At 50.1% G+C, this 27181-nt stretch overlaps 1 protein-coding gene across 1 annotated transcript in view; it reads left to right on the plus strand.

Moving 5' to 3' along the window:
• ADD2 (adducin 2) overlaps positions 1-26596 on the plus strand; it is a 94105-nt gene extending 67509 nt beyond the window's left edge. The window contains exons 7-16 of the mRNA XM_059659496.1: positions 288-437; positions 1833-1976; positions 4652-4750; positions 8549-8725; positions 10248-10505; positions 11263-11382; positions 12506-12595; positions 14496-14643; positions 15917-16042; positions 21095-26596. Of these exons, the coding sequence (XP_059515479.1) occupies positions 288-437; positions 1833-1976; positions 4652-4750; positions 8549-8725; positions 10248-10505; positions 11263-11382; positions 12506-12595; positions 14496-14643; positions 15917-16042; positions 21095-21402 (1620 nt within the window). The 3' untranslated portion in view covers positions 21403-26596. The remainder of the gene's footprint in view (positions 1-287; positions 438-1832; positions 1977-4651; positions 4751-8548; positions 8726-10247; positions 10506-11262; positions 11383-12505; positions 12596-14495; positions 14644-15916; positions 16043-21094) is intronic.
• The last annotated feature ends 585 nt before the right edge of the window (positions 26597-27181 follow it).

The following is a 27181-nucleotide window of genomic DNA, read 5'->3' on the forward strand; positions in this document are numbered from 1 at the left end:
TGTTAGGAGGGGACTCATTTCAGGATTTGGGTTTGCGTTGGGTGCGTTGGGGAGTGTTCTGAGAAGGAGGTGTTGCCTTAGCTTGTATACTGTCAGATGCAGGGGCGATTCTGTGGCAGGGCAGGGGCGGGGAGGGGTCTCTCCCCCACCACCAAGCACAGCGTTGCTCAGGTGTGGTGGATGAATGAACGCCAGTGGGTAGCCATGTGCTGGCTCACTTCTGGGGAGAGACGTGAGGGGCCTCTGCCTGTCCTGTGGCCGTAAGCCTCTCTCCTTCCCTGGCCCAGATCAAGGTGAACATCCTGGGAGAGGTGGTGGAGAAAGGCAGCAGCTGCTTCCCGGTGGACACCACGGGCTTCTGTCTGCACTCGGCCATCTACGCAGCCAGACCCGACGTGCGCTGCATCATCCACCTGCACACGCCGGCCACGGCCGCGGTGAGTGTCGGCTCTCCAGCCAGCATTTCCCTCCCTGAGGCCGGCAGCAGACCCATGGGACCTGCTGCTCTGAGAGGCCCCCTGAGTTAAGACCCAAGACCCCCAAGCTAGTAACAATCCCATCATTTAATCTGGAAAGATTTCCTGGAACTCACACCAAAGTGAGGAGAAGGACCACCCAGTGTGGGGTTCCTAATCCTCTCCACCTTTCCGACTACAGAAGTCTTGGTTTGGGGAAAGAAGGTGAAGGTGTGTGATGTCTGCCCCACTGCACCCCCACCCTGCCACTTACACAAACTGGCACCACACACCAGGTGATGCCTCCTCTTCCATCTCTCTATTCACCCTGTTGGACTGAGGGCTGGCGCCTGCCCCCACTCCTTTTCCCCAGCCCAGGCTCTGTTGAGGAGAGATCGCGATAGAAGACACGATGTTGGGAGCCTGGACTTGCCCACTTTTCATAGCCCGGGTGGGCTGAGATCTGGGGATGGGGCAAGGAAAACTGGGAGGGAGTAGAATAAAGACACACACACCCCCCAAGAAGCAGGCGGTTCCCTCGGGGTCTCTGGGTAATTTCTCCACGTATGCCCAAGGCGCTGCAACGTCGCTTGGAAAGACGGCAGGCAAGCAGTTTTGGTTTCTCAACCTTTACCCCATCATGCCCACCCCACAGGCCACACACCGACAGGGCAGAGCAGACTTGTCACTGGCCTGTGGTTGTTGGTTTTTGGTTTTCTCAGCAAACCCATTCATTACGAGCAGAGGCCTTCCCGAACTTGGACCAAGACTGGATGGTGTGTTTGTGCCAAGTGTGCCGAGCCTGGGCTTAGTCCTGGGGCAAAATGAGTGAAGGAGGCCAACAGGCTCTTCCAAACCTCTGGCTCTAAATAAAAGGCAGAGCGTGGGGCGTGGGTTGCAATAGGGTTTTCACCCTGCCCCCTGGCACTCTTACTGCCTCCTTGCTAGTAAAATGCGGCTCTACAATGGGCCTCCCTGTGGCTGAGGAGTTGTGGCTGTTTCTGCACTGACCTCAAGGCTGAGGGTCTCCACCAACCCACCCCAGGGGACCCTGGGCCCCGCTTTGCCCCAGCCTGCTGCCAACTCCACCACCCCCTGCCTCTTCCCAGAGTCCTTGGACAAGAGCAATGCAGGGCGCTGGCAGCGGTATAGCTCTCTCGAGTCATCCTTTGCAGCAGTTTTAGAAGGTGATATATCGATGTGGTTGCTGTGAAAACTGATGGAAGGATGTTAGAGGAAGCAGCCAGAAAGCAAGACCAGAGCCAAGGAGAGTCAAAGGGTCCCCGCACCCAGCCCCATAGTAGAGTTGACTGTGCCACTCTGAGGGGAGGCGCTGGGGGAGCTACAGGCGCTAACCATTCTGTCCTCCCTCTGAAGGTGTCAGCCATGAAGTGGGGCCTCCTGCCCGTCTCCCACAACGCCCTGCTGGTGGGGGACATGGCCTATTACAACTTCAATGGTGAAATGGAGCAGGAAGTGGATCGGATCAACCTGCAGAAGTGCCTTGGACCCACCTGCAAGGTTTGGCTCAGCTGTTCCGGGAAGATGTTTCAGGGGGGATTATCAAAAGCTGATGTTACACGTGACACATGTTCATCGGATGATGTTTAAAAATTATACATAAAAAATGAAATAAAATTCTCTCTATTGCACTACCCTGAGATTTTGGTACACTCCCCAAATATAGTCACATATATTTACAAAACTAGGATCATAAAATATATCCTCCTTTTTCCCCCCTTAGCAATATACAGGAAACACCTTTGTATGATATTAAATATTTTCTACGTCACTATTTTAAATGATTAGAATATATTTCATTGAGCAAATGACTGTGCCACCATTTACCTGAACACTCCTTTATGATTGGACATTGGAAGGGTTTTTTTTCTCTGAATTTTCTCTTGATATAAACAACACTGTCATGAAAATCTTTTCCCATCTATCTTTGTATATTATTTCCTTAGAGTAAATTTCTACAGGTGCACATTTTTAAATATATATATATATTTTATTGATTTTTTTTTACAGAGAGGAAGGGAGAGGGATAGAGAGTTAGAAACATTGATGAGAGAGAAACATCGATCAGCTGCCTCCTGCACACCCCCCTCCTGGGGATGTGCCCGAAACCAAGGTACATGCCCTTGACCGGAATCAAACCTGGGACCCTTGAGTCCGCAGGCTGACGCTCTATCCACTGAGCCAAACCAGTTAGGTCTACAGATGCACCGTTTAAAATTTCCAAATCACGTTGGCCAAATTGTTCTGTTTGCCCTGCAACATCAGTCTAGTATATGAGAATGCTGCTTCTCTGTGGTCTCCCCAGACTTGACCGTTATCACTTTTTTCTAACTTGATAGAGAAAAACAAAACCTCATTATTGTTTGGTTAAAGTCTAATGACCTATTTCATAACATACATATTTGGGGGTGGTCAGCTTAGCACAGGAAGTTTAGGAGCTGAACTTGGGTTGCTGATGCCTGCTCCCATCCTTGAAAGGCACTCACCGTCACTTCCCATCTAAGAGTCCCTGTCCTCCCGTCTCTGACGCAGAGGAGAAAGCCCTGCCATTCTCTCTTGACATTCTCTAAAGCCGTGGTCAGCAAACTGTGGCTTGTGAGCCACATGCGGCTTTTTGGCCCCTTGAGTGTGGCTCTTCCACAAAATACCACATGGGAGCGCACGTACAGTGCGATTGAAATTTCGTGGCCCATGTGCAGAAGTCGGTTTTCGGCCTGGGCAAGTCTATTTTGAAGAAGTACTGTTGATATTTGGCTCTGTTGACTAATGAGTTTGCTGACCACTGCTCTAAAGCAGTGGTTCTCAACCTTCCTAATGCCACGACCCTTTAATACAGTTCCTCATGTTGTGGTGACCCCCAACCATAAAATTATTTTTGTTGCTACTTCATAACTGTAATTTTGCTACTGTTATGAATCGTAATGTAAATATCTGATATGCAGGATGTATTTTCATTGTTACAAATTGAACATAAAGCATAGTGATTAATCACAAAAACAATATGTAATTACATATGTGTTTTCCGATGGTCTTAGGCGACCCCTGTGAAAGGGTCGTTCAACCCCCAAAGGGGTCTCGACCCACAGGTTGAGAACCACTGCTCTAAAGCCTCATGAGCAGCGCCCGGAGAGGGATGAGCTGCTCACCCCCATGAGCTGCTACAAGCGTGCGAATGATGGGCATTTGTTCTCTGCAGCATCTTTATTGGGCCAGAGCCATCATCTCTTTCCATTCTCTGGCACCTGAGAGTGAAACCTCCAGCTGTTTTCAGCGAGAGAGGATGTGATGATCAGGCCTCAGCCCAGGTCCGCAGGGACAGATCCGGTATATGGGTCTGTGCTCCAGCTCCCAGATGGGCATCGGCTGGTTGCAGAGAGTTCTCAAGCATAAAGCCAACCAAGAAGGATTTTTGGCACCTGAACCTTGGAGAGTCAAGCTCTTGGGATAAATTTACTTCTGGGTTTTCCCCTCCTTTTATCTGCCTGCCCCCACTGAGTCAGAAACATCGCACCAACAGTGAGTCAGCCTGGGTTCTAGTTCCCATTCTGCCTCTAACTAGCTGGGAAACTTTCCATTTCTTCAGGCCTCTATTTCAGCTCTCATAAAGCCAGTGGGTTAGACTAGAAGATCACTAGGGCCTCATTCATTGAGCTGCCCAGGTCTCACTGAGTTTATGGAGAGGGAAGCCAATGTCCAGAGAGGTCACGTGACGGGCCATCAGGGACTCAGGTTCCCCACCTGTTTCTGCAGAGCTGCCTCTTACAGAGCCACCCCCTCGGGTTTTGACTCCCAGGTTGACTAACTCACAGGGCAAGAAGTTGCTTTTGAGGTTGGATCCTCATACTGGACATCAAATAATTCCATTTACTTGAACACAAATACTAGTTCTTAGACTTCTAAGCTCTCCAAGGCCTAAAACCCCAAAGATTTTGCCCAAAGAAATCGACCAAATTACTTAGTCTCAGTATTAAAAAACATCTATTTCTCAGGGTGATTGTTTAGAGTTCAAATCACACGTGATGTTACCTTTGGATGTGTGTGTAGGGAGAAGGAACAAGGGATTGCAGGGGTGTGTGCTCCGGGATTGGATATGGAACTTGATCTGAATAAAATGAAACTCCCTCCCTCTTAACTAGAAGGCTTAACGTTTTAATTGGCCATTTGCTCCTCTACAGATCCTGGTGCTAAGAAACCATGGCGTGGTTGCTCTCGGTGACACTGTGGAGGAGGCGTTTTATAAGATCTTCCACCTGCAGGCTGCATGTGAGATACAGGTGAGCAAGTCCCCTGGGGACTCTGGGGAGCGGCTCTGACAGTGGCCGGTGGGCAAAGGCCACCCCTCACCCCCGCCATTAGCTGTGACTCAGGGAGGTCTGTGAGCCTGGCCATCTAAAAGCCTGGCCCTATTTCTTTGCTTTGGCACCACCTGATTCATTTCAAGTTTCACACTTAGAAGCAATGTTGTAGCTTTAAAAGATGCATCACCATTGTCTAACAACCAACACCCAACTCTTGGGGGTCATTGTCCAGAATGGGGAGCTGCCTGGGCTCATCACTGGGACAGCAGGAGAAACCATAGTAGGATGATAAAAGTTCTTACCATGCTCATATATTGCCTGGCATATACCTGTTACATCTGGCTATGCCCAGTAGACACCACACATGTAGGTTTTCTTTTCTCTTTTCTCTTCTTTTTCTCTTCTCTTCTTTGTCCTCTCCTCCCCTCCCCTCCCCTCCCCTCCCCTCCCCTCCCCTCCCCTCCCCTCCCCTCCCCTCCCCTCTCCTCCCCTCCCCTCTCCTCTCCTCTCCTCTCCTCTCCTCTCCTCTCCTCTCCTCTCCTCTCCTCTCCTCTCCTCCGTGGTTTTTAAAGGAATATGTTGAGAGGATAGTTGTTAAGACAGTGATAAAGAGGTGTTAGAGGAGGTGGTATGAGATTAACGCCCCCCCCCCCCCGCCCCACCACCAAAAAAAAAAGAGAATCAAACCCAACAGTGGTCAGAACAGGAGAAGGTGGAATAGGGCCAAAGCAGTGCTTTCTGATGTGGTGGCCCCCCTGCCCCCTAACCGGTGACACTGGCCCTGAGCTCTGACCCTGACTGGTGCAGGAACCTGGCAGAGCCTCTGATATGCCCACTTTCCCTACCCCACACCCGAGCTCATTAAGAGTTCCCTGCCTTCCTTCTGAAGAAGAGGCCGCCATGAGAAACAGTTCTTATCTCTTTGCAAAGATAGCACAGCCCTAAGAATGAATGGAGGGAGATGTTCATGTGAATTAACCCCCCACCCCACCGCCATGGTGAAGGGTGTCTCTTCCAGGCTCCAGACCCTCAGAAATGGGCACTGTGCAATTTAGCCAAAGGCAGGATGGCACTGTTGGCAGCTCACTAGCTGCTTCTCTTGGCTCTGCCGGCTGTCACTTTCTTTTCAGTCAAGACTGGTGTGATGTGACCTTGTTTACACGCATCAGGCGATAAAGGCAGATGACCTTGGAGGAGCTCCAGTGGCTTCTTTGAACTGGTGGGGCAGGGAGGCTTCTAGAGAGGAATGAGGCAAGGAGGGGGCGGAGGGAGCCCAGCAAGGTTAGCCCCGAGGTGTAAGGCATGGACGATCCCAGGTACTGGCAAAGTGCAGATGCTGTTGGGATCCCAGCATCTGGCCGGGTCATTGCTGGTTGAACAGCCAGCATTGAAATTCTCTCTCCTTTGTGGGTCTAGTTTTCTCCCTCAGTGACTTTGGCAAACAAGCAACTGTGATTGTGGCCATTTTAGTGGTTCGAGACTCAGAGCCTATTTTGTTCTATTGGGACAGTATTCTCTTTGCTCCCCATTAGTTTGAGGTTCCAGGAAACTGGGTCATCCCCAGCTGAGAGAGGCAGCTCCCTGCTCTGCTCACAGGCAGATGGGGAGAAGCTCGGCAGTTCTCCATCTGCTACCCATCGCCATGGAAACCAGTGGAGGATGAGAGAGGTGGGAGGAGGCAGCTCTTGCAAGGATGTGGGCAGTTCTCTTTTCCTCCGTGAATGACAAGTACCAGGGGATATTGCTTCTCAGCCTTCCATGTTAAACCTCGTACTTTATTTGTCATAAATTCTTACATTGCATTCCATCTGCAGCAGGTGCTATTCTAAGTGCTTTACAAATATTACCTTCAATAAACCTCATGAGATAGGTAGTACTATTTGCATTTTATAGATAAAAAACAAAAACTGAGGCACAGAGAGGGCAAATCACTGCCCAAAGTGACACAGTAAGTAAGTGGCAGAGCCCGGATTCAAACCCAGGCAGCCTGGGGCCTGAGTCTGTGTTCTTATACCACCTTGCACTGCCTCTCAGGACAGTGAGGGTTGGTGGGAAAGGTCGGCCGACAGGACCTCTCTTCAGGGAACTAGCTAACTTGATCAGCCAGGTGGAGTGCAGTACCTGTGAGGGCTCGTTCCGTGTGCTGAGCCTGAGTGCTGGGCGTGAGGGACTTCAGAGTTAGCAAACATGGCAGCAGAGGGCGGGACTGGGAGCTCACTGTCACCTATGTCAACTCACGGCGACCCTCTAACACTTGGACAGCTGTATAATGGGTGCCTCCCAAGCATGGAGCTGGCTACCTTCTCTGGAAAGCAGCCCGTGACTCTTACTGTTGGAGGGAGGATGGAATAAAGCACCTCTAAGGTCTCTGTCTTCTCAGGGTTAAAAATAGAGCCTGCCACTGGGCACATGTCTTGGATATAAAGGGCGTGGAAAGTTAGGGTTCTAGCTTCCTCCTCTTTACAGGGTGATGGCGTCTCCTTGGGAAAGGTGGCCTGGTTGCTTCCAAGAAGTCTCATTTGTTACACTGGTGACTTTAACACTCCAGGGCACGTCTGGGTCCTCATGGGCTCATAGACATGTGTTCATCAGCAAGCTGTTTCCTTTCATTTTCAGTAAAAAAATATGACTTTCACCAAAACTGAAACTCTGAAGGCTTATAAGCCTGCTCCTCTGTAATAAGCAGGCTTACACGGGATATCAAATATCAATTAGAATCTAGTGTATCGATACACAGCACAAAACTCCTGGCTCAGCTACTTTCTGTAGCTGAACTTGCCCAGGAAGCCAAATCATAACCAATTATATCCGAGTGGCAGCTATGAGGAGTAAACAGAATGTACTGTTAGACGAGCATGGACTTAGACATAAGGGAATTAGTTAGATCGATGAATGTGTTTAGGATCATTCTAAAATAGCCTGCTGTATACACACACCTTTTGTCCTGATACTCAAAGTCTGACCACCTGTATCATCCCCTCCCCATGGAGCCTGACAGTGGGACAAACACTCTGAGTCTGCCGGTGAGAGCTGCGTCCGCCGGCACAGCGCCCGGCTGTGCGCCGTCAGCATTCCCTCGTCTCCTCTGGGTTTCCTTGCCTGGCTGATCCCATCGTGGACAACACCTTCTTCCTTTGACCTGTTAATTCAGTCCATTGAGCTGCACTCATATTTCATGGCCTGGAAGCCAGCCTCTTTCTCTCAAGTGACTTTTTTTTTTAATGGGAGATATTTCAAACACACAGAAAAATGCAGAGAATAATATAATAGCATATACCTGATACCGACCACTCAGATTTAACAAATATTAACAGCCTTTATGCTTCAGATCTTTTCCTCTTAAAGAAATAAAATATTACAGACAAAACTTTACATCACCGTTAGAGCCCTTTTTAATCCCGTGCTCCCACTTTCCCCAGAAACAACCACAGTCTGAAGTTGGTCTGTAACCCAGGTCACTCTCAGTTTTCTATACTGTTTTATACTTAAGGTTTAACACTTGCTATGTCCTCTATAATCTCTAAGAAGTGGCATTAAGAAAGGAACTTCTAATAGCTCTTTCCCTGGAATGGGTGCCTGCCCAACAAATTGGGGGTGGCTTTTCCTCTGGGAGAAAAAAGCCAAATACAGCCTCCCCTTATCCCCACTCTCCGTTACACACATGAGCTTAAGTAAGTGTGCAGAGGGGTGTGTGTGTGTGTGCGCGCGTATGTGTGTATACACATGTGCATGTGCGCGCACACACGATTGAGGGCCCTCTGCTCTTTGCCTCAGGTGTCCGCTCTGTCCAGCGCGGGGGGAGTGGAGAACCTCATCCTCCTGGAGCAGGAGAAACACCGCCCCCATGAGGTGGGCTCTGTGCAGTGGGCGGGGAGCACCTTCGGGCCCATGCAGAAGAGCCGGCTGGGGGAACACGAGTTCGAGGCCCTCATGAGGATGCTGGACAACCTGGTGAGTCTCCTGCCATGGTCCTCCGAGGCCAGTCTGTTGAGGCTTAGCCCCAGGACCCGTGAAGAGCTATAATTTATTTTTTGGTTAGAAAGCTTCCATAGGGAAAAGAGGTCACTTTTCCGAATTAACCAATAAACTCAGTGTAATTCCTTTAAAAACAGGGAATGTGTGAGGATGTAGCGAAATGGTCTTCCAGGTGAAATTCAGAATGTCTAGGAAAATCCTATAAAAAAATAAATTAGGGATACTGGTCCCACCACATGGTAAAGCATAACTAAATGGAGGAGTGGTAATGCAGAACGGCCAGGCAAGTCAGTGCAGCAGCTTCGAGAATCCAGAAGCGCTTAACAGGGCCAACAGGTGTCTTATAAAGCAGCGGAAAACCTAGACTGCTAGCCACTTGGAGAAGAAAACTTAGGTGAATCGCTACCACATTCCTTTCAGCAAGACGAATCCCTGATTTATCAAAAATTAAAACATAAAAAACTCCTACAGGCATTAAAAAAACAGATTAACATTCTTGAGGCTCTTGTCCTGGGCAGACTTTGTCAAGCATGGCAGGAAAGTCTGAGGTCATGATGACAAGTACTGACTGTTATGGTTACATTACAATTCAAAATTTGCATTTTTCTAAACCACTCCCCCCACCATAAGCAGAGCGACAAGACAAACTACGGGGGTGAATATTTGCAACACCGATGATAGTCAACGCTTTGTAAAGAGCTAGTACAAATCAGTGTGGAAAAGAAAAACATCTCAGCAGAAAAATGAACCGAGAACACAAACAATTTACCAAGGAAGGGATTCGAGTGGCCATTAAATGTAAATTAAAACATCTGGTTTTACTAGTAATCCAAAAAAGAGCAAAACAGAGTTAGGGAAGACAGGCAGAGCTAAGAATTGCTCCGTCAGCCGCCAAGATTCCCGGGTGTTCGTTGTCACTGAGCGGCACTTGGTTCCACCTTTGTGGGACATGGTCTTGCTTAGGAGACAGGAATGCCCTGTAGTCAGAGTTCGGGGTTCCAAGAGGGAAATATTTGAGGAGCCTTAGCGTTGAGGAAGGGAGGGCTGACTGTCAGAACCCGCTGGGAAACTTAAAAATCCTGTAGCCAGATGGTACCACATCCAACGAAACGGGCAGGGCTGAGGTGGGCCCCGCATCAGCATTTTTGAAGCTCCCACGTGGTTCCAACGTGGTGCAGCCAGGCTTGGGACCCACTGCAGCAGCAGAGTTGGAGCTGTGTTTAGGTAAGGAGTCCTGTCACGCTCACAAGGTGCCAGCAGTTTTCTCAGCCCTGATCAGAGGGCTCGCTGGGGTGGAGGAAGGGAGCGGTTGGGGCACCCAGAGAGGACCAATTCCTAGACCCACCAGAGAAGCAGAAGGCCCAGGCTGTGCTGTGGGATTTAGGTTTAAACCCGGTCATTAGATAGAAGGGGGTGAAGTGCCTGGGGAGGGGGTGGGCGCGCAGGTGCAGACACACCATTTCCCCACGTGAAGTGGTTCTCTTTTTGTCCTTTTTAGGGCTACAGAACAGGCTACACATACCGCCACCCCTTTGTTCAAGAGAAAACCAAACACAAAAGTGAGGTGGAGATTCCGGCCACAGTCACAGCCTTCGTGTTCGAGGAGGACGGCACCCCGGTGCCCGCCCTGCGGCAGCACGCCCAGAAGCAGCAAAAGGAGAAGACCCGCTGGCTCAACACGCCCAACACCTACCTGCGGGTCAACGTGGCTGACGAGGTCCAGAGGAGCATGGGCAGCCCCCGGCCCAAGACCACAGTAAGGCGGGCAGAGGGCGGCCCTGCTGGGGGAGACGGGTGCGGGGAGAGAGCCTGGCTACGTTTATGGGCTATAAGCCCCCCTTAGGGTTTACTATATGGAGCAGTTGTTCGTGCCCACAGAGCCTCTGGTCACCTGTTTCTTGTACCTCTGCACTGAGTTTTGGGGTCCAGAGGATGGCTGGACCAGGTCACCCCCAGCAGCACAAAAGCGAGGAGCAATTGATTTTTGCTTCTTGCTCCCACATCAAGAAGGGAATCCTGGGAAGTTCAAGGATGGGTATCCACCATTTGAAGTGCACATCTGATGCAAACCCAGTAGGTGGGTGGGATATTCATTTCTATTACGTTGTCCTCCCCGCCACACACACATCCTAACTCGTAATTTGATTTTTCATTAACATTAAAGTAGCTGGCAGCCAAATAGAATAGCTTTTCATTTTTTTAAACAAAGAAGAAGAAGCCCTGCAAATTAACATGGCGCCATCTGATACGTAGCTGCAGTGGCCACCTGTCTGCCAGGGCTGGTTACCAAGGGGCTGACCCCTACTCTTACGTGTTCTTTACGGCTCTTGCCCTGGGGCCTTCTTGGCGCTCCTGCTCTGGGAGACAGACGTCACAGAGGGGAGATCACATGTATGTAGAGGCTTGCTGACCTTCCGTGTGGGCCGGTGGGCCCCGATCCCATGGGGCCGACCACTGGGGAGGACACGTGGGCCTTGCTCTTTGCTCACCCGCCTGGCCTTGTGTGTGTTCAGTGGATGAAGGCCGACGAGGTGGAGAAATCCAGTAGTGGCATGCCAATACGGATCGAAAACCCAAACCAATTTGTGCCTCTCTATACCGACCCCCAAGAAGTGCTGGACATGCGGAACAAGGTAGGGTGCTAGCTCGCTGTCTCTCCATCCCGTCTCCCTCGAGAGTGGGGGTGGGGTGAGGATGCGCCTGACGTACCAACACCCCTGCTGCCTCTCACAGGAAGGAAACTGCTGTTGGTTGGCTCTGTCCCAGGCCCTGTGCCGAGTGCTGTACTTAGGTGACCCTGTTGGACCCTCCTCCAGGAGAGGTGTCTGCCTCAGGCATTCGATGTGTCTAAGAGATCTGCCCACCAATTGAGTTTTAGTTAAGTTTATACTATTTATGCTATTATCCTTTTGGCCAAGATTTCAAAATCCTTGGTATTTACTGCCCCACCTCTGCTTTACAGTTCACTTACATGTCGAATGTCATGTTAAGAACTGCAGTTATGGTCCTGACTGGTTTTGCTCAATGGATAGAGCGTCAGCCTGCGGACTCAAGGGTCCCAGGTTCGATTCCGGTCAAGGGCATGTACCTTGGTTGCGGGCACATCCCCAGTAGGAGGTGTGCAGGAGGCAGCTCATCGGTGTTTCTCTCTCATCGATGTTTCTAACTCTCTATCCCTCTCCCTTCCTCTCTGTAAAAAATCAATAAAATATATTTTAAAAAAAGAACTGCAGTTGTGGCTGACCACCCCCAGTAGGTCAGATACACTCCCAGACCTGGGTTTCAGTGTGTGGGTGAGGCCTCTCAGCAGTGCTTGTCTAAAATGCAGATTCCTGGGTCGCCTCCCCCTCCCCCCGCCCCACCAAGAGATTCAGATTGTGTAGGTGTGGGCTGGCCCCAGGATTCTACATTTTAAACAAACCCCTCAGGGGCTTCATAGGAATATTAAAATGTGAGAATCTCCCTCCAGGGTTGAAGATGGCTCCTTTCACTCTTCACCTCCTTCGGGTACCTTCTCCGAGTCAATGAGACGGGTGTTGTCTAACCCGCGCATGCCCTCTGAAACAGACAAGGGGACCGTGTCAGAGTGGACAGGCTGTGTTGGAAATAGGGGAGACAGGCTCCCCAATGCTAGAGGACCTGTTCAGACCCAAGTCACACCCCACACTGGACACCAGTATGCCCTGGGGTGCCCCTCCCAAAGTCCCCAGCCTGACACTGCACACTGAGCTTCTCTCCCCCTCCCTTTCCACACAGATTCGCGAACAGAACCGACAGGATGTGAAGTCGGCGGGGCCCCAGTCCCAGCTCCTGGCGAGCGTCATCGCTGAGAAGAGCAGAAGCCCGGTACAGCAGCGGCGGCCCCTGTCTGGAGGGGAGACGTGCTTGCCTTCCGAGTCTGCAATGCCTGGGGCTGGGCGGCAGGACCCCTGAGTCCTCATGCCCACTCCCCTGTGATCTTGGGTGCTGGTGCTCTTGCTGCAAAACAGATGCTGCGAGGACCAGGGACAGTGTCTGCCCCACCCTGTGGGCCTTGGGTGGGGCAGCAACTGCCCAGCCTGCTGACGTCCATGCTTCCCCCGTGGAACTCCACTCTGCCCTCTATTACCATCTTGCAAAGTGGGGGTCACAGAAATGTGGCTGGCAGCTCCCAGGCCTGCCTGCCCTGAGCTTTTCTGGCCTCTGCATGGATACGGCATCGTGAGGTTGTAGCTTTGGGACGATGCTCAGATGCTCTCAGAGGGGAGGCGTGTATATAAGGACCAGCGCTCCTACAGAAGGGAGGGGGCAGGTAGTTGCACACAAACCCGCATAGAGTGAGAAAGTATAAAGTCGTCGTTTCTGTGCTTGAGATAGAACAGTGTTTGTCTAGTGCTTAGCGAAGGGGGTCAAGGTCAGAATTCTGGCTCATGTTGGAAATAATTGCTGCTCATTGAAAACTAGCGGTGGGCCTGGCATCTTCCTTGGCAGGAAGACAGGGGGAAATACAGGAATCATTCCTCTCTGCTGAGCGAACAGGTGAGGCAGTGATTTCTGGTCAGGCTGCAGCCCATAAGGTGGGTGTCCATTGGCAAAAATGTGAAGGTTATGTCATCATATCCTCTCCACCCCCACTCCCCCCCCCCCCCCAGCCAAGATGAGGAACACACAGTGTGCCACAGGGTCGAGGATGGAAATACTGCATGACACTGGGGGGAGGTGAGAGTTCAAGACAATGAGCAAAACTGTGAAAAACTCTGCCATTTATACCAAGTGCTCTCCTTGGAGTCGCTCTTCTTGGAATCCTGTCTTGGCCTCTCTTGTGAGCCCCATGATTCCATAAGATTGGCCAGGGCTGCCCTCTGTTGGAAGGAGCTCATGAGAAGGACGGCCTGACGTGCGCGGTGCCGGCCAGCTGCTCAGGGCTCCCCTCCCCTATGCTTTCCTTGCTTTGGCTCCTCCTCAGCGTCACAGCACTGCAGTCACGAGGGCCAAGGTGAGGGTGCTGGCTTAGGAAAAAGGAGTGTGGAGCCGAACTTCAGTACCTGTCCTGAGCTATTGGGGGTCAAAGGGTCCCTGAAGCTTACACAAGCTTACCCAGCTGGTGAGCGCCCCAGAGCAAGGGGCTCCCCAGAGGTGGTGAAACGGTGCTTTTGCCAATGTCCCCACAGGGACCTCAGTACAGGCCGTTGAAGATACGAGATTCAGGACCTTGGTCCCCTTGTCATTTATGACTGTGTGCAAAACAGGACCAACCCTTTGGACCGAGAACGCTGAAGCCGCTGTGTGTTTCACTGCTGTGTGCTACAGCTTGTGCTGCTTTGTGGAGGTGGGAGGGGGAGGGGGGCATGGTGGGAACAGCTGGCATGAAGCGGGTTGAGCCAAGCTTTGCTTGCTGGATTTGGCTGACTGGCTTTGGGCCGCTGACTGTACTTGCATAGGGATGGCTTGCAAGCGTCCACAGGCACGATTGCAATAAAGGTGTGTCTTCCTTCTGCCTGGGAGCATCCTTTGATTTTATTTTCTGGGGAGAGGGTGGATCCCCTGCATTCATCTAGGCAGCGGCAAAGAATCCGGGTCTGGGGGGAGGTAGCTGTAGGGAGGAGTGCACAAGTCCTGGCCTGAGGCCCTGTGCTGTTTCCGAGGAGCTGCATGCCACGCGGTCCCAGCCAGGCCACTGGCAGCCACATGAGTCTGAAAGGAAGCTCGGCCCGGGCCCCGGCCCCGGCGTTCAGAGAGCAACACACACTCTGTGGTTAACTTTCAGTCTACAGACAGCCAGCTGATGGCCAAGGGCGACGCGGACACCAAAGATGAGTCAGAAGAGACGGTGCCCAACCCCTTCAGCCAACTCACTGACCAGGAGCTGGAGGAATACAAGAAAGAGGTGGAGAGGAAGAAACTAGAACTGGAAGGTAAAGAATTCAGTGCTTCAGGCTCTTCTAGGTGGAGGGGAGGGGAGAGCTTGGGGAAACCCAGAGAGGGAGCAGAGCAACGGGCAGCCCTGGAACCCAGGCCTCCCCCCACCCCCGCAGGGCCCTGGGCTCAATCTAGCCTCTGGTTTCATTTTTAATCCTCACTTGTTTCTCTCTCTTCTCATCGTATCCTCAACCCGATCTGCCTTCCCAATCACCAAATAATATTCTTATTAGCGTTACTATTAATCACAATAATGACCCTCATTGTTCAGTGCCTAACAGTTGCACGGTGTCTTCAGGACTTCATCCGACCCTCTCAGCTGGGTGGAGAGAGTTAATCTTTGCAGAATGCTTAGAATAGTGCCTGTGGATATGGTGTAGGTCTGTAACCACCAGAAAAATGTTGGCTATAATAGATCATTATAACAGTGGCAATAGTTAATTCTCTTTCAGATCTGGCATAAACATTTTAGGCAATCAAAACTCTCCACTAGCTGACTTCTTTATGTCTTTCTCTCACTCCTTTATTTCAGAATCTTTAGTTAAGCCCAACTCTCTCTGTTGACTCCCAGGTAGATATTCATTCTCATGATAGTTTGTATGCCCTTGTTCATGCCCTTGTCCCTTCCTGGCATGGCTTCCCTTCCAGGCCAGCCTGATCCGAAGTTACCTACACTTCAGGCTCCATCTCAAAGTCTTTCCTGCTAGGAAGCCGCTCTGCCTCTCCCCACCCCCACACGGAGCTGTCCCTTCTCTTTGCTTCAGGGTCACTTGGGGTCTGAGACCCAGAACTCAAGTCTTGGTTTTGTCCACCAGCTCAGCTTTCATTCCCTCAGGGCAGGGTCTTCCTCCACCGTCTCCCTCCCCACCCAGCATCAGACATCTTCCCAGGCGCCGAGCAGGCACCAGAAGGACCTCGCTGGCTTCTCAAGAGTTCTAATGTGCCAACCGAAAAAGTAGGTGGAAAAATATGGTGCTTTCCATCCCGCTGTCTGCGCCAGGGGCAACATATTCAATAGGTGGATGTGCTTTGATGGAGGAAGCAGAACATGACTCTGACTCCCCCAGGATGTAGCAGAAATAACAAACGGTTAGGAGAGCAGCTAACTCCAGCCGAGAAAAATGAGGACCAAGTAGAAGAAAGCAATTTTTGTAAATATTCTCTCTCTCTCTATCTATCTCTCTCTCTCTCTCCATCTCTCCATCTCTCCATCTCTCCATCTCTCCTCTGCTTGACCCCTATCCTGAGGTGGTTTTTCTGTATTTTCAGGAGAGAAAGAAACCGCTGCAGAGGAGCCTGGCTCACCTGTAAAGTCTGCACCTGCTTCCCCAGCACAGAGTCCAGTGAAGTCGGAGACAAAGAGCCCCGTGGTCTCTCCCTCCAAGTCTTTAGACGGTGAGTCAGCTGAGCAGCCAGGAGGGAGGAAGGGGCATCCACAGGCGGAGAAAGGGACCTGCGTGGAAGGCGGGGCCGGCGTGCACACTACAGGCACCTGCCTTTCAACAGGTGTTGCCCGCCCCCCCCTCCCGCCCCCCCGCACCAACCAGAAAAGCTTTCCCCTCTGCCATTTCTAGGGAATCTGAAATAGGGGCTACTCACTGAAGCTTGTTCCGTTCACAAGCTGTAATACAGCTTCCAGTTTAAGCAATGATGAATAAGTTCACGACCGACTCAGAGCCCTCTCACTTCTAACTCAGACTGGGCTGGCGGATGGGCCTTTCTAGGTGCACCAGCCCAGGGCCCAGACTCTCATGTGCCCAGGGACCATCTAGGGATCTTGTTAAAATGAAGATCCGGGTGCAGCAAAACTGGGGTGGGCCCTGAGACTGCATTTTCAAGGAGCTCCCAGGTGAGGCTGATGAGGTCATTTTCCACCTTGACTGCACTTGGGAATCATGGGGGATTTGGGGAACTTTAACATTCCTGATGCCTGCTGGGTCCCACCCCTAGGTTCTGAGTTAAATAGTTTGGGGGTGAGAAGGAGGGAAGCCTGGGGTTTTAAGATTCCCCCCGGTGAATCTAATGTGTAGCCCAGGTTGAGAACCACTTCACTAGCTACTAGTTTAGAGAAATGAGTTCTAGGCCCAACTCCAATGCTAACTAACAATAATTCAACTACTAATTTTAGAAAATCAGGTCATCTCTGTGCCTCAGTCTCCTTGTCTGTCAAATGGGGCTACTCTTTCCCTTTTTTAAGGTTCTTATACGTGTAAGGGAAGTTGTAGATGAAAAATACTTTGAAAGAGTAAAAGTGGTTACGATTAATATATATGACAGATAATAATTGTGGTTATGATTTAATTGTGGTTATGATTAATAATATATATGACAGATAGTAATAGTATTACAGTCCATACCACCTAGGTTATAAAAGTGTCTTTAATGAGCTCCCAGAATCACACCTGGGCATGAACACTCTTCCCTGAACCCCCAGAGTCCTCACCACAGAGGGCTGGACCACCATGCAGGGAGTGGCAGCTTGGTGACCTGCTGGAATCTGCTCCCTCCTGGGTAGAATGTCCACATTGTGGACGCTGCTAGAATGCCCCAACCCCTTAGCACCCTCTAGAGGCCAATTGCTGCCCAAGTGCAGGCCCAGGGTTGCCAGAGGAAACCCATCTGCTTGAGGCCAGAGCCCCAAGTGGATGTCCCCCAACTGTGTGTGTTCGTTGTGTCTCATCGTGGTGTTGTCAACCTGTCTCCACAATGTCTTCCTTTCTCTTCCCATTTGTGCCTTCATCAAAGGAGTTTCCTCCGATTCTGAATACTTGTCTCTGTAGTAAGTATGGAGAGGCTGCCTACTAACCCACTCCACACTTGCAATGGGGGAGGGAGGACTTTTTCAAAAGAAATCTATTCCCCCCTCCCTCTTTTTTTTTTTTTTTTTTTTTTTTGCAACTCACAATCCTGCCTTTGGGAGGTTTCCTGGCTATAAAAGTCATGACCAATTTCATATGTCCTATGCATAAACAAGACTCCCCGGAAGGATATACATACATAGGACACACATGCAAAAACACACACCGATACTTTTACAGAGCATGCCACCCAGAAAAAACAAGCCCCCACCGTGAATGGGCAGTGGGGTCAGCTCCTGGCCATTCCATGTAGTAGAGTGCTTTTGGCCCTCACGAGTACATATATCCCTGTTCTGAATGCATGGGCACCTCTAAGGAGCCATGGCCTCTTTTGGGGTTATGGGCCAGAGTCTGCATGACTCTAGGGACTACTATCTTATAGGGGTGCATAGAGCACCTGGCTTGACTTCTGTCTTCAGCATCCCTCAGGGCATGCATCCCTACTCTCTGTCTCGCTCCATGTGGTTGTAGGCCATATGTGTTTCCATCAGGGTAGTCAGAATTTATACATGTTGGCTCTGGGCTCCCCAACTTATAAAAGCAGATGCGGCTAGGCTTTTTCAAGTCTTCAGCGTGAGGCTGATTCAGTGGCACTTTCTCTGCATTCTGTTGGTTACGGCAAGCCACAGGGCCAGCCCCGATTTAGTGTGGGAGGGGACCACACCCAAGTGTGGGCTCTTCAAGAAAGATAAATGACATGCAAGTGTAGAATGAATATATTGGCAGTAGGTTTAGAGGAGGGCAAGATCATTGTCAGATGTCAAGAGGCGCTTGAGCCAGACCTTGGGACGATGTATACTTGACGGGCAGACAGGAGTGGAGTGGGCTAGCCAGGGGTTGTGGTTAGAAAGCTGGGGAAGTGAACATCCTGGAAGAGACACAGGAAGATCAAGAGACAATGAGTAGTTGGAAGCTGAGGGATGGTGAGAAATGGAATGAGAGATGGAATGTCCAAACACGCTCAGGACCTCCCTAGAGCAGCACCTCTTCCCCTCCTCCATCCTCTGCAAGCTTTTCAGCCCTTGGTCTCCGCATTCACAGGGGTCTGGATGTGGACCTTGGCTTCCAAGTTGAGTCTTGTTCCAAATTACCCACTCTCTGGATCCCCCTTTCCCATCCCCTGCTTCCTGGGGACACCATCCTTGGACAGAGCCTTCAGTTTTCAGCCTCTGCTGCACTCCACCCACCCTCACATCTGTCCCCTACACCCAGAGCTCTAAGTGTCTCACCCAAGAGAGAAAGCCAGTGATTGTTGTTAGGGGATCTTAAAAGACAAGCTCCTATTTGCCCCTCCTTCTTGGGCCTCTTCCCAGCCTGGTCCTCAATTCACTGAAGACCAATTGAGAGCTCTGTGTAGTTCCAGCCTTAACTCTTTGGAGATGTTAACAGAGGAGGAGTCTGGGCTCTCAGAGCTGGTCTTTGATACTTTCCTAATGGAGCCTAATAAGTGCTTATTTCTGGGGCCCTGACCTGTTGCACCTTCTCTTGGCCACCCAAACTCTCCAATGGTCTCTGTCCCTTGTCGCCAAGGGACTGGGGACCTCATTTTTGAGTCTAAGGCCCACTGTGCCTCCACTAGCCCCCTTTCATTTACTGTTCCTCCCCTAAACAATTGATAGTTTGGGAGCTCTGAGATCCTGATGGGTGCACTTGGTGTGGCCTCATTTTCTGGGTAGTGAGAAGTTTGAGTGCCACCCTCCTAACCCAAGACACAGACCAGGGGCTGAGGCTTTAGGTGAGGTTGACATTAAGATGGGTATGCATGAAGGGCATGGATGAAGGGCACTGTTGGGGTGAGGATACCCATCCACCAGGGAAGGAAAGCACACGTGGACAGAAAGTGGGTGTCCCTCTTATCCACAGTTATGATCATGGAGCTAGAAGGCAAGTATCAAAGTCATCTGGGAGGGTCAGGCTTGAGAAACATGTCCTAATGGGACATCCAAAATAGTGGACTATAGCAAGAAACTGGATTGAAGTTGCAGAACCATGGGAGGACATGAGCCCAGGAGGAGGAGGAGGAGGGTCAGGGGACTAGGTCCAGGAGACAAAGGCCAGCACTCAGGGCTGCTGTTTGTGTACATGGCTTGGTCCAGATCAGCTTAGAAGGCTCAGGCTGGGGCAGACAAGAAAGAAGATGAGGTACAGTGTTGGCTTGGTTAGAATAAAACCATTCACACATTCATTTGTTAGCTCATGCATTTGACCATTCATGGGTTCCACATTTTTTGAGTACCTTCTATGAGCTAGTTACATAGATAATTTAGACACAGCCTTGCCCTAATTTATTTCAGTTTTGAGGGGGAGATAAGCATAAAAAAAGGAAGTGTGATTGTTTTACAGTGTCTATGGTGGAAGTTTATATAGTGGGGGAAGAAAAGAGAAAGTGATCAATTCTACTTGGAAGTAGGGAGGGATCAGGAAAGACTTAAAGGAAAAGATAACACTCAAGTTGATTCATTGTATGGGGTGAAAGTTGGGGACACAGGAGAGAGAGAAGGTCCTTATAGACAGAGGGAGACAAGGCCGGGGTGACAGAGAGGGGTCAAGGGACCAGAGATTGATAAGGCCGAATAGCAGGTAAAGTGAGGAAAGTGGGTGGGGAGAAGGTTGTGTCTGCTGGTTTGCTGCCAGGTAACTTCTGAGAACTGCCTCTCTTTTAGTAGCAAAGACCTTGGCCATCAGCGCCCATTCCTACTGTCCAGCCCACTTCCAGTCATTATACAACTACCGAGTTCCCCAATGCTCTTGACTCCTATATTCTCTACTTCCCTCCTGCCATGGTTTTGTAATTTTCTCTCCTGCCTCCCCATTGAGGTATTTCAGAGCCCCAGCGGAAGCGGAGTGGAGTGAGAGTGGGAGGGTGGAGAAAGGGCCACAGGAAGGTTTTGTTTATGGGGTCTGGGCAGTTCTGGCCTAGAAGATGGTGCCAATCCTAACAGGCTCCCTCCAGGCAGGTTAAAGAACTGGGGCAATGGCTTCTAGCCTGGGCCAACCAAGTTTCTTCCCCTTTTGGTCAATCCTTATCTTAGAAACACAGGGTTCATGTCACTCAGGAATTCCATCCTCCTTCTGCCTTCCCCTCTCTGCCTACAGAGAAGGCAACTCTCCATTCTTCTAAAAGTTCCTCCCTCATGTAGGAAATAAAATGGTATGAAAAAATATAATTTCCATATATTTACTGGTGAAACTGCACCAGTTACAATTCTTAGATGTCTCCACTGAGTTGTACAGGACACTGCTCGCCCCGCTCCTACAGCCTCTGTCCGTGCCTGTGTCTGTTCCCTCTGTCTGTGCCTAGAAAGGCCCCTCGCTGGGCCATATTTGGACACCATTACCTGTTTGCATTTGTCAACAAGAGCCCAGAGTCACTGACCTGCGAAGGGCTTGTTCTCAGGCCAGGCAGTGTGGAAAGGGTGCAGGTTTGAATGAGAGCCCTGCCTACCCTCTGCTCCTACAACATCAGCCTGCTCTTTCACTGCTCTGGACTTAACTTTGCAGAATTGCCTAGAAGAAGTTCTGGTAACCCCAGGTGGAAGCTCTCACCTCAATGACATCTTATGGGTCATGTCTTTTGATCTTTTTCCAGAAGGTGCTAAGGAGACAGAAACAAGCAAAGCCACCACAGAGCCCGAAACAAAGCAGCCAGAAGGGGTGGTGGTCAATGGGAAGGAGGACGAGCAGACCGCAGAGGAAATTCTCAGCAAAGGCTTGAGCCAGATGACCACCAATGCCGACACGGAAGTTGACACCTCTAAGGACAAAACCGAGTCGGTCACCAGCGGCCCCATGTCCCCAGAGGGCTCACCTTCCAAATCTCCCTCAAAGAAGAAAAAGAAATTCCGAACCCCATCCTTCCTGAAAAAGAGCAAAAAGAAGGAGAAGGTGGAGTCCTGATTCATAGCACCCTGGGGCTCCCATCTGCATCCTCTCTCCCACCTTCCCTTCTTCCCATCTCTGCCCCTGGAAGCACAGGGCCAAGGAGGGATAGAGTAGGACCCTGGACCACACGCTGATGGGGAACATAGAGATCGCCCGACCAACCCCTCATTTACAATCGCCCCAGAGAATCAGGTGACTTTCCAAGGTCACACAGCTAGTTAGTGGCAGAGCCTGCACTAGAATTCAGGTCTCCTGGCTTCCAGTCCAGTGCTCTTTCTACTACCCAACACTGCCTAGTTGTGGGCTGCCTTTGTGAGGGTGCTGTCCACTGAGCTGAACCTCGGGCAAGAGGGCAAGAGTGGGCCACAGGCTCTCACAGGCTCAGACTAAAAATCAGGTCAAGGCTTCCCCTGAACAAGGTCCTTTTCCTCATGGGAACCCGATCTCCTACTGACGGAGCTATCACTATGTTTAGAAATCTCTCTCCTCTTTTTCATAGTGTCCCTGCCTTGCTGCTCACAGTAACCAGACAAATTGACCTGTCCCCTCCACCAGAAGTTAATCTTTGTTCCCAAGGACTGATGGCTTAGCTTGTGCTTCCCCAACCACTAACCTTGAGCTTTCTTCATGGAACCTCCTGAATTATGGACGGAAGAGTTGTAAAAGTTGGCAGACACAGGGCAAGCCAAGCTGTCCATGGAATGGGAGATAATTAATCAGTGTAAGATGCCAGGAGCTTGACCCATTCAAATTGTGTATCTCAGGAGCTTCCACAGTAAAACCAAATTTAGCTTAGAAAACAGTTGTCTCATGCTCAGGGCAGACATTTGGGGGAAGGTAGGTCCTCGGTTGGCTTTGGGTTATATGAGGATGATAAACAATACTATCCCTTTCTAGCTTTGCATGACACATGCAGCTCTACCCACCTCACTCTGCCTGGCAGTGAGGGGTCCCCTGACTTTCCCTCAAACCCAGAAGCACTGGTTCATGAACTAGAACTGGCATCTTACCCTAGGCACCTTGGCCTTGGTCCCTTTGGATTCCAACTCAGCCACTCTGGTGATGAACCTTTCAGGATTAATCAGAGAGGCTTAGGTGTCCTTGGCCCTGTCACTATGTCCATCCTGGGGCCTAATAATGGCCACAGCTATGGTTTTAAATGCTAACACTGTCTGTTCATATTCTTCCATGGGGTATTGATTAATGAGCATTGCTAGCTCCTAAAAAAAATAGACAATCCATTCTCTTTAAAGCACAGTGTCTTCAAAGGATATTTTCCCTCTTTGTCCTGATTATTGTAAAAGTATTTTTGAAAGTTCTTAATCATAGTTTTCCATGTTTGAGCACTTACTGTATATAGAGACACTGTGTAGGCTTTATATACATTATATCCTTTAACCCTCACATAATATGGGTAAGATTAGTCCCATTTTATGGGAAAGGAAACTGAGCCCCCAAAAGGAAAATTGACATGTTCCAGGTGGCTTGGCTAGAAAGCTTCAGAGCCTGTACTTAAATCCAAGTCAGCCTGAGTCCAGAGCCTTTGCTCTTAATAGCCGTGGTGATCAAAGAATCTCTAATCCCCAGGGGGGGTGGTTTTAGTCCAGGCCCCATTTTTGTGACTGGTCTCCACTGTATAATGTCAGTACGGAAAATGAAGACAGGAAATTACCCGCGTTCTCCCTCATCTGTGCACGTTAAGTTCCTGGTTAATGTGGACTGTGGCCAGGCCAGTGTGGACCTCTGACAAAGGAGATGCAGGGGACTTCTGGTTGGGCAGGAAATACCATTCATAGTTGGGTTATTTCTTCAGAAAAAAGAAAACTGATAAGACTAAGGAAAACCCAATGCTGTGTCTCTCCAATGCAGATTCCCAACTGCTACCCCACGCCCATGTACCCCTCCCCCTTTCTGCTTTCTGATTGGGTCTTGTGATGGACAACCCAATGATCAGGGGCACTGATGCCTCAGAAAAGCCTGTGATATAGGAAATGCCTTTAAACGCCAATCCTTTGATGCCTTCTTTATAAAAGTAGACTTCACATTCATTCATTGGTCCCTTCACAATATTTGTTAAGCACCCACTAAATGTCAGACATTATGCTGACGTTAAAAGAAAACAATCATTGTGACTAGAATAATAAGTGGCAAGCAATGTTAAGAAAAGGGTGGAGTGGACACAACCATTGATGCAGCTTTTTATGTGTGAGTGGTTGTAGCTTAGAGATATGTTGATTGACTCTGCATTCAACAAATTCTCTTTATTCCCTTTACAACAGGGAGGCCTCATTCAGATGACTATGCCAGAGCTTCTTGGAATTTGGGCATTGTCCTTGGACTTTATGCCAGGAGTCCACCTCATATTTATCCATTTGTCCATTCCTTGTACATTAGAAAAACACATGTAAGGGCTTGGGTTATGGTCCAGGCCTGAGGGCACCTCATAAGTAAAGGAGGCACATAGACAAGTTACAAACAGGCAAGGGTGCAGAGGTGGCATTAGGAAGCAATGGTTTATTGTCCTCTGGACCAGAGAAACCTTCCTGAAAGGAATGATAGTTGAGTTAGATTTTCAAAAAAAAGAGGAATTTCCTAGGAGGACAAAAGGTTAGGCAGGCCATTCCAGGATGTGGGAAGAGCACTTGTAAAGGCCCAGAAGCATAAGACTCCATGATGTGTGCACTGAGCACTAGGTGTAAGGTGGGAGGCAGAGATGGGGTATTCGTTTCACAGGTGGGCAGGACCGAATCATAAAGAAACTTGTAGAAAGTATGGAGGAACCCGACTCTATCATATAAGGGGTTTGGAGCCACTCAGGACTTCTAATCAGGGTAGAGTCATTATCAGCCCCGGGTTTTAGGAAACCTTTGGTGGCTGAGTGGAGAATGGACTTAAAGAGGAGTGGGCTGGAGGCATGGACAATCTTCTTGTAAGGAGGCCTTTCTGAACGTCACTACTAAACCATGTTAGGTGACCTGCCTCACGCTACATTTTCCCTTAGAGCAAAAAGTGAGCTTCCAGCACAGAATTCATTTCCATCAAATGATTTGGATAAGGCATCTTAAGAAAGATTTTTGACAAAAGAGGGAAATCCTATATAATAAAAGCCTACTATGTCAAATCGACTGAAGAACGACCGGTGGAACGACCAGTGGCTATGAGGCACACTGACCACCAGGGGGCAGACGCTCAATGCAGGAGCTACCCCCAGCCCACAGGCCCCGGGCCAGCCAAGGTGGGTGCCAGAGGGGGGGGGTCCCCCCCATCATCCCACTGGTTGCCCTGCAGAGGGAGACAACCGGCAGAAGCGGCAGGGCGATTGGGGGGTGGGGCTGGCCGGCAAGCGGGTTGGCACTGCCCCCCCACCCCCATCGCCTGGCCGGTCACCTCCCACAGAGAGAGGCAACTGGCAGCAGCAGCAGCGGGGTATGGGGCCGTTGAGCAAGTCGGGTGCTAGGCCGGCCAAGTCGGGTGCCAGCGGGGGCTCCCCAATTGCCCCTCTGGTCACCCCACAGATCAGCCCTGATCGCCGACCAGGCCTAGGGACCATACCCATGCACAAATTTTGTGCACCAGGCCTCTAGTATTCAAATAAGTAGCTCAGTTTCCGGTTCTATTTTGGCTTGTGTAGAGTTGCTCTTCCCTTGTCTGTATTGATGTGGCTTGCTTAGCTCCAGGCCTGTGGCTGTGCAGTGGATGCTGTTGAAGCAGATGTTCAGTCCAAACAGAACCAGAGGCTTTTAGGGTGACAGGTGGGGATGTTGTCTTTGGCTCTAGTTAAAAGCTGGCTGAAATCTTGGACCAGAATCTGTCTGGAGAAAATGTATGTACAGAGAGCTCAGAATCGGTAGGCAATAGCTCATTTCAAGCTGGGATAGGCTGCAGAAAAGGAATGAGATGATGGAACCAGTCTGCTGTGCTGTGGCCAGCTGAGATGGGAAGTGGAGAGGGTTTGAGGCTATTTCCACGGAAAGATGGGCAAGAGTGGGAGGGAGGCAGAGGGAGGGGTGATACAGAGAGAGAAGCGTAGTCCCAGCCACTCTCCGTGCTTGGTGGCTGGCACCCAGCAGTGCTGTGGGAGAACCCTGTGACCTTTCCTCAAACTGCAAAAAGTGCAGCCAAGGTACAGCCACAGCCCAGATCTGGGCTCCCTAGGAACCCCTTGGCCTGCAGGTGGCCCAAGGAACTGTCCTACTTCGGCCAGGCTACACACAGATAAGAGTAACCTTCCTTGACCCCTCTGTACAAAAACAGGGTTCCTCTGCAAATGGAGATGTTACTTTTGAAGGACTGGGTGTGTTTGGATGAACCCCATTGGAAAGCATTGTCCTTATACCACTGACGTGCATTTATACTGGGCCTGGAAGTCTGCTTCCTGTGTCTAATACTGGCCCACTCATTCCTGAATATGGCAATATAGTTTCTCAGCTGTCATCTGTCAGTGTCATAACAGATGGCTACTGCTTTTGTCAGCACGGGGGAAACTGCTAGAAAGCCACTTCTCTGATTACATGGATTTGAAAGAACCATTTGCCTAAGAGCACAGTTCACTTCAGAAAGTCTGACAGATGAAAAAGAAGTGTGGGCTTTTCCAGGCAGATACGCATAGGGATAGGTGGACACATAGCCCACACGTCTGCCATCTTTTGCACAAGTGTGACGTTTATGTTCTAGTTCCACCCGAGAGTATTCAGTTTCTGACTATTGGACAAGTGAGAAAATGCATGGCTCCTGTTTCCTTCATGTGGGCCAGCAGAAGCCCGAGAGCCGGCTGGCACGGCTGCAGCCGACTTTGGAAATAGAGCCCAAGCAAAGTGTCTAAGGCAGCGGTTCTCAACCTTCTGGCCCTTTAAATACAGTCCTGGACCCAACCACAACATTATTTTCGTTGCTACTTCATAACTGTAATGTTGCTACTGTTATGAATCGTAATGTAAATATCTGATATGCAGGATGGTCTTAGGCGACCCCTGTGGAAGGGGTCGCTGGTCTAAGACAACAGCACTCAAAGAGTCTGAGAAGAAATGAGGGAGAGATAAAGTCATGCCTTGCACACCCACAAAAAGGACAGGGCACCTCACAACTCAAAACCTGCTGGCACATCGTACTGCCAGTGTCCCCCATCTACCCCGGAAGGGATAATGTGATGTGAGATTAAGTCAGAGGCCTTGACCTGACTCTAATAAAATGTGCTCTTTGGTTATCTATCTGCACAGGTCCACTCACGCTACAATACAAAAAGCATACACTTTAGAGTATTTATATCCAAATGTCCTGTTAACCAACCTACACCCACTTGGATGGGAGATATATATCTCGCCAGAAATAAGAGCCCACATGTAGAGCCCTGTCACCAAGGCACACCCAACCCTCTTGAGCCTCTCACAGTGAGAAGCCACCCTCAGCCAGGAGTCAGGGTGGGGTGGGGAGTCATTCTTCAGTGGAGAAAGCTCCACTCATCATTGTCATGGAGACAGGCTTCTCTTTTTAGGCACAGTTAGAAAGAACCCCCAGCTGGAAAAAAAAATATGGAGGTAATGGTTCTTATTGATGCATACTTAAGTGGTATCAGGTTTTGTCAAAATGATGATTGGTGCCATTTTCCGTCTAGATGCTTCCAAAAGTTGGGTCACGGCTTTGAGAAATTGGGGCCTGAAGATGAAGGAGAAATGGTCATTGTTACTGACCCAGGAGGGGTTCAGGGGCAGCCAGAGCCAGAGCCTCAGTGTGAGAAAGTCCCCGTGTAGTTGCTCCTGGCTCCTGGCTCACCCGTTTCCCCGGCGGCAGGATGAGG

The sequence above is a fragment of the Myotis daubentonii genome, chromosome 12, assembly GCF_963259705.1.
Source record: "Myotis daubentonii chromosome 12, mMyoDau2.1, whole genome shotgun sequence".
Lineage (NCBI taxonomy): Eukaryota > Metazoa > Chordata > Mammalia > Chiroptera > Vespertilionidae > Myotis > Myotis daubentonii.